This window comes from Barbatula barbatula, assembly GCF_947034865.1.
Source record: "Barbatula barbatula genome assembly, chromosome: 21".
NCBI classification, from domain to species: domain Eukaryota; kingdom Metazoa; phylum Chordata; class Actinopteri; order Cypriniformes; family Nemacheilidae; genus Barbatula; species Barbatula barbatula.
Window position 1 is genome coordinate 1,410,473 of NC_136784.1, and position 15,967 is coordinate 1,426,439.

General features: G+C 38.5%; 1 protein-coding gene across 2 annotated transcripts; it reads left to right on the forward strand.

The window, feature by feature from the left end:
- Positions 1 to 2,794: 2,794 nt before the first annotated feature.
- Positions 2,795 to 11,251, forward strand: LOC306910580 (casein kinase II subunit alpha). Of its 2 annotated transcripts, none has more exons than XM_079485203.1 (14): positions 2,795 to 2,948; positions 4,882 to 4,955; positions 6,605 to 6,735; positions 6,970 to 7,081; positions 7,678 to 7,779; positions 7,862 to 7,912; positions 7,999 to 8,058; positions 8,529 to 8,612; positions 8,843 to 8,953; positions 9,075 to 9,176; positions 9,310 to 9,410; positions 10,366 to 10,514; positions 10,678 to 10,767; positions 10,856 to 11,251. In XM_079485203.1, exons 3-14 carry the CDS (start codon positions 6,635 to 6,637, stop codon positions 10,972 to 10,974), a joined length of 1,182 nt encoding a protein of 393 aa, XP_079341329.1. In that variant the 5' UTR covers positions 2,795 to 2,948; positions 4,882 to 4,955; positions 6,605 to 6,634; the 3' UTR covers positions 10,975 to 11,251. The 2 variants fall into 2 exon arrangements, with proteins under 2 accessions (XP_079341329.1, XP_079341330.1); XM_079485204.1 differs by lacking the exon at positions 2,795 to 2,948 and adding an exon at positions 2,958 to 3,628 and having other exon boundaries at positions 10,856 to 11,249.
- Positions 11,252 to 15,967: the final 4,716 nt, after the last annotated feature.

A 15,967-nucleotide genomic window follows, 5' to 3' on the forward strand; every position in this document is an offset into this window, starting at 1 on the left:
GCAATGCGCTTCTGGCTGGACTTCCTGCTTGCACAATCAAACCTCTCCAGATGATCCAGAATGCGGCGGCAAGAGTGGTCTTCAATGAACCGAAGAGAGCGCATGTAACTCCGCTCTTCATCAGGTTACACTGGCTCCCTGTTGCCGCCCGCATAGAGTTCAAAGCTTTGCTCCTGGCCTACAAGACCAACACCGGATCTGCACCATCGTATCTCCACTCGCTAATGCAGATCTATGTTCCTGCCAGATCACTGCGGTCTGCAAAGGAACAACGACTAGTGGTACCATCCCAAAAAGGAAAAAAGTCACTCTCCCGTACCTTCTCTGGATCTGTTCCACATTGGTGGAACGATCTACCAGCTGCTACAAGATCAGCAGACTCGGTTGCCATCTTTAAAAAACGCCTAAAAACGCATCTCTTCCGTCAACACGTCGCTGATTGATTTTTCCTAATTCTCTTCCCTTTCCTTCTAAAAAAAAAAAAAAAAAAAAAAAACACAAACACTTACTAACCTCACTATTCTTAGCTTTTTATACTGTGCTAGGCTTTAATGGACTAGTTTGATGCACTTATGTATTTTGTTGCCTATGTTGTTATAATTGCTTCCAATGTTTCCTCATCTGTAAGTCGCTTTGGATAAAAGCGTCTGCTAAATGACTAAATGTAAATGTAAATGTAAATGTAAACCACTGGACGGTCTGAATAAAATGTGGGTATCGTGAAAACACATGTTTTCTTTGTTTTGGGGGGTTATAATAACTGATCAGATGTAAAATGGTGAATTTAACATATCGTAAATGATATTTAAAATAATGAGTCGGACAGAGGGGCTTGCATTTAGTGAAATCTCTGGTATTTACAATGAGATTTACTGTCATTGTTTCTTCCATCGGTTGTCTTTCTGAAGTGCAAGTCCACATTAAATTGGATTACAATGGGCAAATATGGATAAATCAGATAAATTGGCCCATTTCTTTATTACTTTGACAGACAGGCCATTTAATAAGCTTCATAAGCTGCTAACATTGAGTTCTAGAGTGTCACACTTCAGGTATTTGTATCTGGCATTTTAATTAATGTTGAGGAGCTGATACCAAAGAATATTTCTGTCAAATAAAGGACCATCAACCTGGCATCCCATTCATTCAGTCATTCAATCACGTTGAACCCACATGACCTACTGACTGGCAATGCCAACATTCTTGTCTAGCATGAAACTACATTTTCAGTCAGATTGTTAAAGCAACATTTTGGGCTAAATTTATACCAGAGACCAGAGGCATTTTTTAATGGATGTCAACGAAGAGAAGCTTGGCTTCACTGAATAAATCGCTGTGGGAGGAAACAGCTGTTCATTTAAGGAATCGACTGCCTGTCCATTATTGTCCAACGTGTTTCACACCAAACAAAACTTTGGTCGGGAACGATATGTAGTTTTTACGATGATAAAAATGTTATTTCTTAAGAGAAGGCTGGGTGTTGCGACAGGCAGGACTCACTTACGGCATTATCATAGATTTAATGGTGATATTGAACGATGGCCTTCAGGTTTCAGCAGTTCTGAGAAAACTTCTACTGTAATAACATTTACATTCATGCATTTGGCAGACGCTTTTATCCAAGGCAACTTTCATTGCATTATCCTATACATTTATACATAGGATGGAACCCACAACATTGCACTGTTAACGCAATGCTCTTACCACTGAGATACAGGAAAGCTATAATAACTAAAACTGCATGCATGCATATAATGCTGATGCCATTTTATGAAAAAAGGACACGAGGAATGTCAAATATTGTATTTGCATATTTGTTTTTGAATAAAATGTTTATGTTTCAATAAATACATTTGATATGTAATAACTTGACTGTTGCGTTGATCGTGGCAATGCAATTTAAGGTAAACAATAAATAATAAAATATTTATTAAACAAATAAATAAAAAAAAGGTATGGTTCTAGATTTAAACAATTAAATCGAATTTCCAATTACGGCCATGTGATCTATTTTAAACTAAGACGGATAACCAACTGAACTATTTTCTTGTACACATTTTTCATTTAATTTATTTTTACTCTGCTTCAGAAACATAGACACAATAAGGAATTTCATACAAAAATACCACATGAAGAACCACACAAGAACAGAGTGAAATACAGAGCGAAAATAAATAAATAAAATAAGAATAAAAGGTTAGGAAAAACAATTAACATACAAAACACCGGGGTCTTCTAAAAGCTCAAAATCTTCAACAAATTTAAATAGTTTGCTTTCAACTTTGAATTTAATTTGACTTAAAGATTTACAGTAAATCCCAAATCATTTTTGAAAAATCAAAAACAACGGTTTTGTTTTAAGGCACTTATGAATATATCATTTCTCCAAAATAAAGACATTATTTAACAAAAATCCAAAGTGTGACTATTTCATATTTTCGGAAAAAGCCTACAGGTCAATTCCATTCTTTGGATGACTCATACAAACTGTATTGACAATCAAAAATATGTGCTGTTGTTTCAATTTATGAATAAAAAACGTTCAACTATTATGACCAATATTAAACATATATCTAAGAAATTCTAAGGAAGGATAAATATCTCTATTTATTAAACAAACAAATCCAAGCGAAACTGTGCAACGTAAACTGTTACCGACTGCCGTAAAACTGAACTCCTGCCCCTATCCGATTGGTTGAGGGTGCCTCACGTGATCCATGTTAGCCGTGCCACTTTTTCCTACTTTTTCCTTCCGTCTCCCCGTATAAGAACATCTCTGATCAGAGCGTGGCTTCGACTGACAGCGGGATGTCTAGAAATCGGAGCGTCTTTGTGTGGAAGTCAGTTTGAGCGAGCGCGCCGTGGTTTCGCGCCCCCTGCAGGACTGGAGGAGCGTCGCGTCTCCTCGCGCTAACTCCGCCGCCGCCATATTAACAGAGAGCAGAGAGGTAATCCAAACCGCATTTTATTTCTACAATTTAAGCCATAAAACACGAATTTCTACCCGGTATAGAATCTATGAATTATTATATGGACGGCGTGGTATTTTTATTTTGTGTTTTCTACCTCGTTGTGTTTTTATAATGCGTTTATTCTGTAGATGTCAAATGTTAGCATAGCTATAGGCTAACGTGATGTGCTAATAATATAAAGATTAACTCGACGATTCGCTGGGTATTTTATTGTGTTTGATGTTTATATTATGTTTTTATATATGCTTGAGTGAAGGTTTATTAATGAAATAAATAAGCTTAATGTTTTAAATTGAGCGAGGTTTTTAGTTTAGCTGCCAACTGATGCTGCCCATTCAGATCTGAATGAGAGTTAAAGACTTCAGACTGATCTTGTGATATTTATTCTATTTAATGTCTTCATCACTAGGATTAGAAGTAAATCGAAATAATGAAATCAGTATTTATTCAGACCGCCTATGATGTTTATAAAAGTTGGGAATGGTGTGTATAGGTGGTATATTTCAGTGGGATGTTTAAAGGGGGAATATGGGTTTATAGGACATTTGGATGAAATACTGAAAGGACAGTAAAAGGTTCAATTGTACAAGCTATACATTTGAATCTTCATGGTAGTGAAGGTGTTTATTCTGGGGAAACCATCACTGAATTTAAAGGTTTGTTAAATTTTTGTATTCTTTCATGTTGCTATCTGACTTCTTTTTGAATCCCAAACTACCATCTATATGAGAGAAAACAGCGTCTTTATTTAGTCTTGGATTTGTTTGCAAGCATCTTCATAAAACCAGCAATTGAGTTTCCTGTGGTTCTCAATTAAAGAAGAGTTTGTGTTGTCGACCCAGAGTTAATGTTGGTGGGAATAATCAACACAATATTGTTATTGTATTAGTGCGAATGTCCATGTGAAAATAAGCACTTTTTAATATATATAAAAAAGCATTATTTCTTGGCCACGTTTATTCTGGTGGTCTCTGGTTTGCAGACCCCGCTTTGACAACCCCTGATGTAGATAGAAATGCATAAATATATATATTTTTGGTGGTCAAAGTTTTGACACACAGTTTGTGCTCTTCTGGTTTCCTTTCACTAGTGTTTGTTTGAATATGTGGGTTGGTATCAATAACTGTAAACACTGGAGTATATCCATATTTAGTAATAGGACATATGTCAAGGGTGCATTTAATATTGTACTGTAACAACATATCTTGTTATATTACTTACAACAGGCTCCCGACATCACTTATAACTAATGATTGAGTTCAAATGAAATAATTTTATTCCAAACCTGGATTACTGACTTTCTTCTGCAGAACGCAAAAGAAGATATTTTGAAGAATGTTGATAACCAACATTAAACTTTATTGACTTCCATTGTATGGACACCAAACCACGGAGACATTTCTTGAAGTATCTTCTTTTGGATTCCACTGAATAAAGAGTCATATGCAGGTTTTAATTGAAAAGGGGTATAAATGACATAAATTCTGGCTTAAATGTCATCAATTGCAAAAAGAGACGAAGCTGCCATTGGATCTTGAAACAGGTAGTCCCGCCTCTAACCGAGCTTCAACATATTTCAGGGGAATCTTTGGGTTTTCAGCACTGAATAATATTGAGAAAATGGCACATGTCTGGATCAATGTAGGACAATCTTAAAGGATGATGTGATGGCAATTTAACATTGCAGTCTCGTGACTGTGACATGACTGTTTGTGTCTTCTGATAAAACACAAACCTGTCAAACATCACACAACGTCTGTGTTGATAGTTGTGTGTTATTGGGTTTTAAATGCTGACCTCAGTGTCAGTGGTTTGGTTTGGCTGCACACAGCATGTTTTATTTATACTAATCCCAGCTGACGTCATTGTTGATGATTTTTAATGTTACTTGTTTTGTGTTGCTTTACAGGTGTGGTGTTTCACCCTCTTGCCAGTACAACGATAAAACCATCAAGATTTCAGTGGCTGCTCTTACTATTTAAGGTAAACCTTATGATGTTTTTGGCTTTAGTTGACCCTTTTTGGGTACTTAAACCCAAATATTTGACTCCAGCTCTGACTCTTAGTGAATACAAGCACTGTTACTTAAGCAACATGTGATATCAGGTTTAGTGCTGTTCTCTTTATCAGGAATCTCTGGAACTATGCTCGAACCAAAATCATGTCCAGCATAAAAATGATCCATTATGGATGGATTTTTGTGACCTGATTCTACGTACCCTCTTAACTTTAGTAGCATCGTGTAGCTTGCAGTTCAGTTGTGAAGATATTCATAAATCGTGTTTGTGTGCATTTCAACCCTGAAAGAATGTGCTGGCATTTTTGGAGTGCATGGTCTTCTCTTCCTCGCTCTGCTTGAGCTTAGATTACAACTTTTCTGGCCAGTGTTTAAGCACCTAGGTCCAATTTATCAGAGAGTCAGGGGTCCGTAAAGCCCAACGTCTCGGTCATACAGTCTTCTTCACTTTCATTCTCTACCACATGCAGATCAGGTCATGGGTTTAAAGCTCTGTGGACCTGGACGTCATCGAGAAATACTTAAATACTAAGATCTGTAGTTATCCAAGAACCCTATATGTGGTACTGTTCAGGGCTGCAACAACTATTCGGTGAAATCAATAATAATAGGTAATGAGAATAGTTGTGAACGAATTTCATTATGGATGAGTTGGTCTGTGACGTCACCTGTGGGTTGCGCAGTTATAAATTAAGACCCTTTTATAATAGTCAGACGTGTCTCTCCGTGCACACGCCTCTCTGTGCAGCCCGAGCTGCGTTGTTTTTAAGAAACGTGTCTCTCTGTGCAGCCCGAGCTGCGTTGTTTTTAAGAAACGTGTCTCTCTGGGCAGCGCGAGTTGCACAGTTTTAAAGTCCAACGTCTCTCTCTGTGCATGCGTCTCACATTTGGGAGAGACTATTGTCGGCTTCTTCTAATATGACTCACGTGAATCAACTCCACAACATATCGGGAGAATGCAAATAAGTTCAGTTTTATATACTTTTCCCATCTCTGATTTAGTTATTATAATCAAAAGATCTAATTACACTTTTTATCCGTTTAATCGGAAAAATAATCACGGAACTAATCGATTATCAAAATAATCGTTGTAATACGCCATGTAGTATCTTGTTTTAGCACTTTTGGCAGGTAGGAACTTGGTGACTTGAATTACACAAAAGGGTTATTTCCCACCCTTCGGTTGAATTAGAATAATTCTTGGATACTACATGATAAAGACAAAATATTTTTTTCTAGTGTCTGCCGCCGTATGCTGGTAACAATCAAAACAGTGTGCAGTTTGATAGGACTCACAAGACCTGAGTAATTCACTTTCAGAGACAGGGTTTACAAAAAAAAGCTTGTATTAAGGTGGTTCATTATAGGACACACAACGTATGTAATAATATTTCTCACTTACAGCAGTTTATTATGTTATTTCAAAAGGTTTTCTGTAAAATGCATGTGGGGTATGGGAAGCTTTTCAATTTGGGAAGGCAAAATCCCTCCAATAGCTCCAGAGCTTAAGGTGTTAAGGCCCTGAGGCTTTTATTGCGGTGCGGTTCGATGGTTATCGTTGTCTGTTGTTCTGACAGCTCAGTCCTGTATTGATTCTTTTCTTGTGTGATCACAGCCCTGACGTGAGACGTGACACGTGCGCATCATGTCCAGCCCTGTCACGAGTCGATCTCGCGTTTATCCAGACGTCAACACACAGAGACCACGTGAATACTGGGACTATGAATCTCACGTCGTAGAGTGGGGGTGAGTGTGAAACGACAGGTCACAAAGAGACTTAAAATGTGATAATATTGTTAACTCATAAATATGAAAGAATACATGCACAGTGAAGGTAGCAGTATCCCACAATGCACTGCACTCAATTCAGATCTCTTAATAACTGTTACTGCGGTCGGCTTTGAGTGTTTGATGAAGCGGTTTCCAGGCATTGACATGATAGCGAAGTAAGTCAATGTTTCTGATGCTCTTCGTTTACAGGAATCAAGATGATTATCAGTTGGTGCGAAAGCTCGGCCGAGGAAAATACAGCGAGGTGTTCGAAGCCATCAACATAACAAATAACGAAAAAGTAGTCGTCAAAATACTCAAGGTGAAGAGCGTTAGACTTCATGTCTCATTCTGGTTCTCATTTTCTTTGACAAAAAGAGATCAGCTTGTATGTGTTGTGGCAGACAGCGGGAATAGTATCCACACCAGAACCTGCTGGCGGGTGTTCAGATCCGCAGGCGCCTGACCAGTTCCTGCTCTTAATCAGAGAGCGCTCTAGATTCTCCCGATAACACTTCACCAGCTGAGGGCTTCTTTTCAAACAAAGTGATAAATAGTTTGGAAGATTAGTGCCGCTGTCCTGTAATGTAACCAGCCCTGTATAATGAACTTCCCGTAGCTGGAGACATAAGGGATGAAGCTGTAGAAATGAGTCTAGACGCAGTCGGGTCAGATAACCTCAGTCAGATGTTCTAGGAATTTGTGGGGATGGAAGTTGTTGTGTAGTTTCTTAGAACTGGATTCATCGGTTCACGACATACCAAGAAATGATTATTTTCATCATTTTTCATCAAAATGTTCTGACATCTTTGATGGGATCCAATGTAAAATTAACCAGTGAGGATATTGTCTACTTGGCAGTTGATGCTTTGCATTGTGATTTAATGATTTTGTGTTTTATCTCTATTCTGTGTGCAGCCAGTAAAGAAGAAGAAAATCAAGCGAGAAATAAAAATTTTGGAGAATTTGAGAGGCGGCCCCAACATCATCACACTTCTAGACATAGTCAAGGACCCTGTGGTCAGTAAACATACTTTCATGTGTCTTCTATTTTATATTTAGCACGCCGTCTAATTGACTTCTCTTGTGTTTCCCTGTGAAGTCTCGAACCCCAGCGCTGGTTTTTGAACATGTGAACAACACAGACTTTAAGGTAGAAATAGTTACTGACTTATTTAAAAGATTAAATGCAACAAACATTATCATTTCAGCTCAACCTCTTTTTCTTTTGTTTTGAAGCAATTGTATCAAACACTATCAGACTATGACATTCGGTTCTACATGTACGAGATCCTTAAGGTAAGAAGTCTGATATCTTTTCAAACTCGGTGCAGGTCTGTTTCTGTATTTGGCCTTAACTCGTTTAACCCAGATGTGTCGTCTCAGACTAAAAACCCTTTTATGCATAGACTACAGTATATTTTTCAAGTGCTAGATTCTTTCGTTCTTTAGTTTTTTGAACATTTCTAAATAAAAATCGGCAACAAATTATTTATATATATTTTTTGTACCAACACACAGTAATGGTCAATATCCTTAATTTATTAAAAGACATTTGTTTTCTGAAAGAAAAGATACCTTGCACATGATGATGGCACATTGTGTTTGAATATACGGTCAAAAAACAAAATGTGAAAACTGCCTATTTGTACTTAACAATCATTCACAATTTATTAATAAATAATCTTTTATAATAATCTTTTACATTGAAGTATTACGGTTATTTCTCTCCCATACTCTTTATAATGATCTTTTTTTGTCTCTCTCAGGCTTTGGACTACTGCCACAGTATGGGCATCATGCACAGAGATGTGAAGCCACACAACGTAATGATTGACCATGAACACAGAAAGGTACTGCCCCCCACCCATCGCTGCGTATCATTGGTCAAGCTGTAGCCTACGCCTGCATGTTACCGCCTGGTTGGTTGAGGAGCCGGTTGACACAAGTACCTTTAAAAAAACTGTGTTTTTGCAGTAGTTATAAAAAGCAGCATTGTTTGTTGCTGTAGGAGCACCCGGACTTCTTCCACATTAATACACTGAATTAATCCCACGTATTTGTATTTCTGTTTGTGGTTTAGCTTCGTCTGATAGACTGGGGCTTAGCAGAGTTCTATCACCCCAGTCAAGAGTACAACGTCAGGGTGGCGTCTCGATACTTCAAAGGACCTGAACTGCTGGTGGACTATCAGGTGAGAATCAGATGACTCAAACAATAGACTAAAGAAAAACTTTCAACTAACCTAGTTCCATTTAACTTCTTGACTTGTTTGTGTCATTTGTCCTGAAGTCAAATGTTGGTTTTATCTCCAGATGTATGACTACAGTTTAGACATGTGGAGTCTCGGCTGCATGTTGGCCAGCATGATCTTCCGGAAAGAGCCATTCTTCCACGGACACGATAACTATGATCAGGTGAGAGCTTTTGCTTTTAAGCTATCTGAACTGATGGTTATCTTGATAGGGATCAATGCTGAGCGAGTTTACCCTGCAGTCTGTGAGACGCTGCTGCCCCCTGCTGTCTCACATGAACACTGTCTTGTTTCAGCTTGTACGTATTGCCAAAGTCCTGGGTACAGAGGACCTTTATGACTACATCGACAAATACAACATTGAGCTCGATCCACGGTTCAATGACATTTTGGGAAGGTAAATGGTTCTTTGTGTTCATGTATGTAGAGCCGGCCATCCCTATAAACGAACGTAGCTGTTGCTTAGGGCCTCGCCGCCACTGGGGGCCCCCAAGAGTGCATGAAGTTACAGCTTTTTTGTGATATATTCACGACACACATCCATCGACTCACGTAGGCCCGTACCCACAATTGTTTCTGTGGTGTGTGTAAAAATTTGTGAGATTACTGACTAAATGTAACATTGCAATATCAAAATAAGCGAGGTGGCCAATCAAATGAAAGGAGGCAGGAGTTACTGGTTACAGAGCCGAGCAGTGACCAATCAAATCGAAGAAGACTGAGCTACTGTCACGTCTTTAGCTGTTCAACAAGACACTTCTGTTTAAAAGTTGAAAGAGTATCTTTCAACACACAAGATACTGTAAGTGACTAAAAACATTCAATATTTGACAACTGTTTAGTGTATAACGATAGAAATGCTGAACATCTGATAGTATTCATTGATGCAAATGACAAAATTCTGATGAACAATATGTGATTGTGTATATAATTGTGTGTGAATATTGTAAATTAATTAAATTAATCTAAATAAAAAAAATTAATCTAAATAAAAAAAAGGAAAAAATGTTTATCCTCACAAAGGACTCTTTAAAAGAGTGTTTAATGGTTGTGGGTAATATAAAATAAATATAAAATCATTTTTAAATAAAATCTTTGCAAATAGTTAAGTGCATTTAACAATAAATAATAGAAATAAAAAAATTAAAGTAAATAAATGAAAAAATTAAGTTTTTGTTTTTATTACATTCCTTCATCCCAAACTAATAGAATTGGGTTGTATTTAGGGAACAGGGGACCCCCCAAAAAACTTCTGCTTAGGGCCCTGTAAAGGTTTGGGTCGGCCCTGCATGTATGTGGTCACATTTGTGATTTTTCTTTTACTGATTTTCCAAAATCATCTCTGTATCCAGACATTCCCGGAAAAGGTGGGAGCGTTTTGTCCACAGTGAGAACCAGCATCTGGTCAGCACAGAAGCGCTGGATTTCCTAGACAAACTATTGCGCTATGACCACCAAGCTCGCCTCACTGCCCGAGAGGCGATGGAACACCCGTATTTCTGTGAGTGTCTGTCTTAGTTTGCATAGCCACACCCATTCAAACATTGACAATAAGTGATAACGGGACATGACCCCTTGCTTTTTTGTATTTAAGATGCATTCAATAACAAAGCGCAGGTTTCCATAGATTTATGAAGTTCATCTGGGTTCGTGTGATTTGTCAGATCCCATAGTGAAGGATCAGGCGAGGATGGGCTCCACGTCAGGACTGTCCACTGGTTCCACTCCAGTCAGCACATCCAGTATGATCACAGGTAAACTTCTGACTCCAGTATCACCCACTCTTCATCTCAGTCCACCCGTCGATACCTCCGTTCTGAAATCTCACTCTTTGGTCTGTAGGAGGCGTCACATCCATGTCTTCAGCCCAGCCGATGGCTAACATCGCAGGTTCTCCTGTCATCTCGTCCCCCAGCGCTCTCGCTGCTCAGCTTCCTGCTGCCGCTGGAGCTCAGCCCTGAACAGACTCACTGACCGTATCTCTCTCTCTCTCTCTCTCCCCCAGGCCACATTTTTATGAGTGTTAACAAACTTAAGAGAGACTCGATTAGCATTCTTTTTTCCTTTTTTTGTTTTTTTCCATACAATAATTATATATTGAAGTTCGGACACATGCATACAGTTGTAATGTTGCGTCAGTGTCAGACATTCTTTCCCTAAAATGGTGTCTATATAGAAGCCACTACAGTTTAGAAATTCAGAAAAATGGATAATAAAATTTATTTTATATGTCCTTACATTGGTCTGTGTTGTTTTTGAACGTACACACATTGGATTGGTTTTGGCATGCTTTATTTTAGATTTTTTCTGATCCTAATCTGAAAGATGAAGTGATTTTCTATATTTAGAAAGAATACAGCAGAAACAGGCTCTTGTGATGTAGGTTTATTGTTCACCTTCTCAATGTGCTACAGTTTAAAGCCCAGTGTACTTACAGTAAGGTGTGCTTTAGGAGAGCTTCAACATAGCTCTCACAGAATTAAACGGAGGCTGGAGCTTCACACACAAATCTTTTCTCTTGAAAGCAGAAAGCATCAGTCCAGAAATCAGTTTCTCCCATCGGGTGTCCCAGACTAGCACAGTCCTCACCAGCCGGATGATCTTTAGTCCAGTTATCTGGCTCTCTGACATTATTCTCCCGCTTGATCCAGAATCTACAGAGAGAAGAAAACAAAACATTTACCTGCTTGGAGAAACAGCCTCATGTTTAACTTATATTGTCAAAAATAATAACTCCTACTCTATTGAGTCATTGAGTTGCTGGTTATTCACCCAAACCCATCGTCCTTCAATGTCTATGTCATTGAGTCCAATCCAGTGAGTGATTTTAACATTAGATGTCAGAAAATCCTGGTGATCAGATCAGAGGATTGAATATTATGCTTATGTCAGATATAAAGATATGTAATCATTAAAGGGACAGTTCACCCAAAAAAGTCTGTTGAACACTCAAAAAAAATAAAATCTCATTTTTGTGTTTTAACAGAAAAGAAATACAATCATTTTTTTCTCCTATGGCAGTAAATGATTTCCAAGAACATCTATCTGTATGTTCAACTGAACAAAGACATTTATACGGGTTTGTAACAACTTGAAGATGAGTAAGTTTTTTGATCACCTGCTCTGCTTTGTTGTTTATTATGACCAGGTGTCCCCCCAGAGTCACACAGTGATCTCGACTCCGTGTCCAGTTCATATTTACAGAAGAAAAGTAATAACATTTTCCTCCGAAATGAATCCAGTTAACGGCACAAAGTGCACAACCTGTGCTCACTATAGAGAAAGAGGACACAATACAATTCAATCGTGCATTCATGTATGTATAAAGGTCAGATCTGACATACTCAACACTTACCGTTTAGTCTGTTTAACTTTCTAAGTGTCTCCTCGTATTGGGTTTTGAGTGCTACCAACTCCAGTTCATAATCTGCACCAAAATGAAATCATTTAAGTCATAATGAACTATACGATACTCCCACAAAACTAGCCTTGTTGTACCTAAACATGACAACAGTTCCCTCGGCTCTTCTTTAATGCTTTGAAAAAACGAAGTAATTGTTGGAAGTGCACTTTAGTTGTAAGTGGATATTGCATGTTTCTAAAACCTGCAACAAAGAACTACACACTTGAAAATAACCCAGCAATTTTAGGAGTGGAGGAACAAAAATGTACGATTAATCTGTACGCTATCATATTCACTGGTTTCACAAGATGATTTCCGGTCGTATAAAACTGTATGGAAAAGGAGCATTTCTGGCCGGCAAATATAGGTGTTTTTTAGACGAAGATACAATAATGTAATATATAGGTGATATAACAGATCCTCTTTACATTGCTGCGAACTTTGTTAAGCCAAATCAACACGATAGTGAAATGAGTCTGCCGAACCATCTTGTGCAACTTGCCCATTTCCAATGCATTCATTCTCACAAACACTTTCTCTGATTAAATACATTTCATTGTGTGTAATATTTGATCTGTGTGCATGAATTTGTCTTACCTGTGTTGTTCATGTCTTGAGACATCTCGGGCATCAATTTAGAATCTACAAATGTAGTGACATGTGATGAAAGGCCTCTTGTGTTAAAAACAACACGTTATTTATTGCTTTCAAATCAACTTGTGTTGTCACTTATACTCAAAATGACAAATACGGGTGTGTCTTTTTAAAAACAACTTACATATTTGAATCTTAAACTGATCCATTAACCGCCCCATAATGTGTTAAAAAGGACACGTAATGTGCTACATAGGATAACACAAACACGACCTATTTGAGAATAAATTACAAAGTGAATTTACACACTAAAATGTATACTCACACAGGACCCCCAGAACACAGAGACCCCCAAATCCAAGAACAACAGACACACAGAGAACTATCAGAAGAACTTTAGTTCTCTTGCAGGGAGTCGCTTCTGCCTGACCTGGAATAAAAAATGACATCTTAAAAATCACTCGACATCGTTCACTAGACCCGTACGGGTTCATCCGTATTCTATTGAAAGTCGCATATACTGTGTAAAGCCAGATAAGTAAATCAACAGAGGTAAAAAAAATCCAGCAACACTTTAACACTATAAGAAAAACTTTATCAAACTTCATATTTAACCGTCATGTTTTGGCATGAAATGTTTCTATTAGGTTATGAATGATTGTTGTGCCACTGAAATAAGTGTTAATATCATATTTGAAACCTGAACATAAACACATAAAGGCCTATATACTGTATATATATATATATTTCCTGTGAAATCTGCAGAGAGATCAGAAAAGAGCAGTTTATTCATTCTGATGTATGTCAATCTTACCCTTGTATTGAGAAGATCTGCGGCTTGGATCAGCTGTTGACCGGACGTAAGCAGAATTTTCATAAACTGCATCCATTTCATTAATCTGATAGAACACTTGTAGATGATTGTTAAAGTGTTTAATGATTTAAAAAAGTCACAGAAAATATTATTAGCCCTTTAACACTGTTCACACATCACACAGGAAATAAATCAGGAAGTTATACATCTTTCATGTTAACACTCGTTCCCTCACATAGCAACAATATATCCTGTTGATAAACAGCCCATATATAAACAAATTAAATCAAACAACAGTGTCATTTGTCTTCATTACTTTATTGAGAAAGTTGATGCATAAAGGGAATAAAAATAACAATCAATGAGGCAAAAGCACACAGTCAGTAGCACGTGATAACAAACCTGATATATGTGAAGATTTATATTTAAACCCATTCTTCTTGGGCGAACTACACATGTCGACAGGATCCGTTACTATAAAGCGTAATGGGTCCACCCATCTATGGCTACACAAAACACAAGAGGAAGAATACCCCTGGATCATGGAGGGATCATATAGCAACAGACCTAGGAATGGAAATGACAAAGAACCAGGAGATCAGCACAGCCCATAGGGTATCAGAACCCCAGACTGAGCCCAACCAGGCATAAACGTACCACCCGGAGACTACACAGCCGCAGCAAGCAGGAGAAAGGAAAATGGATGGAATACCTCAGATACTTTGGTGTAAATCCTGCAATAAAGAATGGCCAACCATTGAGTCGGATCTCCAGCTTTTAGCAGGCCAAAAAGGAGATGTCGAGAGAAAACTGGAGAAGATGGAGGAGATCATCTACACCTATGGGGTGGAGAGATTTGGAGTGAAAAGCAAGAACCCAAGGTCACAGAAGGAAACAGTGGAAGAAGGCTACAGAAGAGGAAAGGAAGGGCCTATTGACACTACATGGCGATATTAAAAGTCACCTGGCCTTGCTGCTAAGATCAGAGAGCTTGAGAAAGCAAGATAAGCAGCAAACCAGGACCGCTTTCTACAAAGATCCTTACAAGTCCGTCTCTAGCACCTCTAGAAAGGAGAAAACTGGGACCCTTAGAGTACCTACAACAGATCTTGAGGAACACCTACTGAAAATATATTAATCAGAGTCATGAGACCAATTCAGCTACCAGAACACCAGATGGACACAAGGCCCCCTAAATGGAGCGAAGTTGAGTACGCAGAAAATGGGCAAGATCAGCTTCAGCTCCTGGACCCAACGGTATACCATACAGGCTCTACAAGAAAGTCCCTGGGGTGTTGAGGTACCTTTGGAGTTTAATGGCGGTGGCATGGATAAAGCAGGTGATCCCAGAGGACGGAAGGGCAGGAGGTATACTGATCCCAAGGAGAAAAACTCCTCAACTATTGACCAATTTTGCCAAATTAGCCTCTTGAATGTGGAAGGTAAGATTCTTTCAGCGTTTTGGCCAATAAAGTCTCAGGATTTCTAAAGAGTAACAACTTCATTGACACTTCAGTGCAGAAGGCAGGAATAGGGGGTTTCTCTGGATGTTTGGAACATGCTTACATCATCTGGCACCAGTCGCAAATGGCAAAAAAGGAGAAGAAAGACCTGCATGTGTTTTTTCTAGATCTTGCCAATGCCTTTGCATCAGTGCCACATGAGCTGCCGTGGACATGAGCAGAAAACACTCAAGGTTTGGCGTACACAGAAAAGCACCCATGTGGAAAGTTAAATCTACTGTATCTTTACTGTTTTGGGCCTCTGTTGGAGAACCTGGATATCTTAAGGCATGAGTTTTAGCAAATACTGTATCAACAGACTCTTTAGGGGTCACATAATGAACCAGGTTAGTGAACTAAAAACAAACATTAAAATCAAAACAAAAGAGGTGACTGAACACAAGACCAAGCTTCTGCCGTGGCCATCCCAGTTCCCTGACCTGAACCTTATGGAAAATGAGTGAACTGAAGAGAAGCACCAACATGGAGCTGGAAATATGAAGGGCCTGGAGTTATTCTGGATGAAGGAATAGTCTTTCATCACTTGTGTTTTCAAAACTCAGACATGGGTAAAGACTCAGAGCTGTAATCTTGGCAAGAAAGAATCGAATAAAAGGGTATCAAAGAAAAACATTTCATTC

Bases quoted from the DNA above. Each gene is read 5' to 3' on its own strand.
- LOC306910580 (XM_079485203.1), top strand. From the start codon at position 6,635: ATGTCCAGCCCTGTCACGAGTCGATCTCGCGTTTATCCAGACGTCAAC. The intron at 6,736-6,969 runs GTGAGTGTGAAA...CTTCGTTTACAG, and splicing joins TCTCACGTCGTAGAGTGGGG to GAATCAAGATGATTATCAGT. The intron at 8,613-8,842 runs GTACTGCCCCCC...TTTGTGGTTTAG, and splicing joins TTGACCATGAACACAGAAAG to CTTCGTCTGATAGACTGGGG.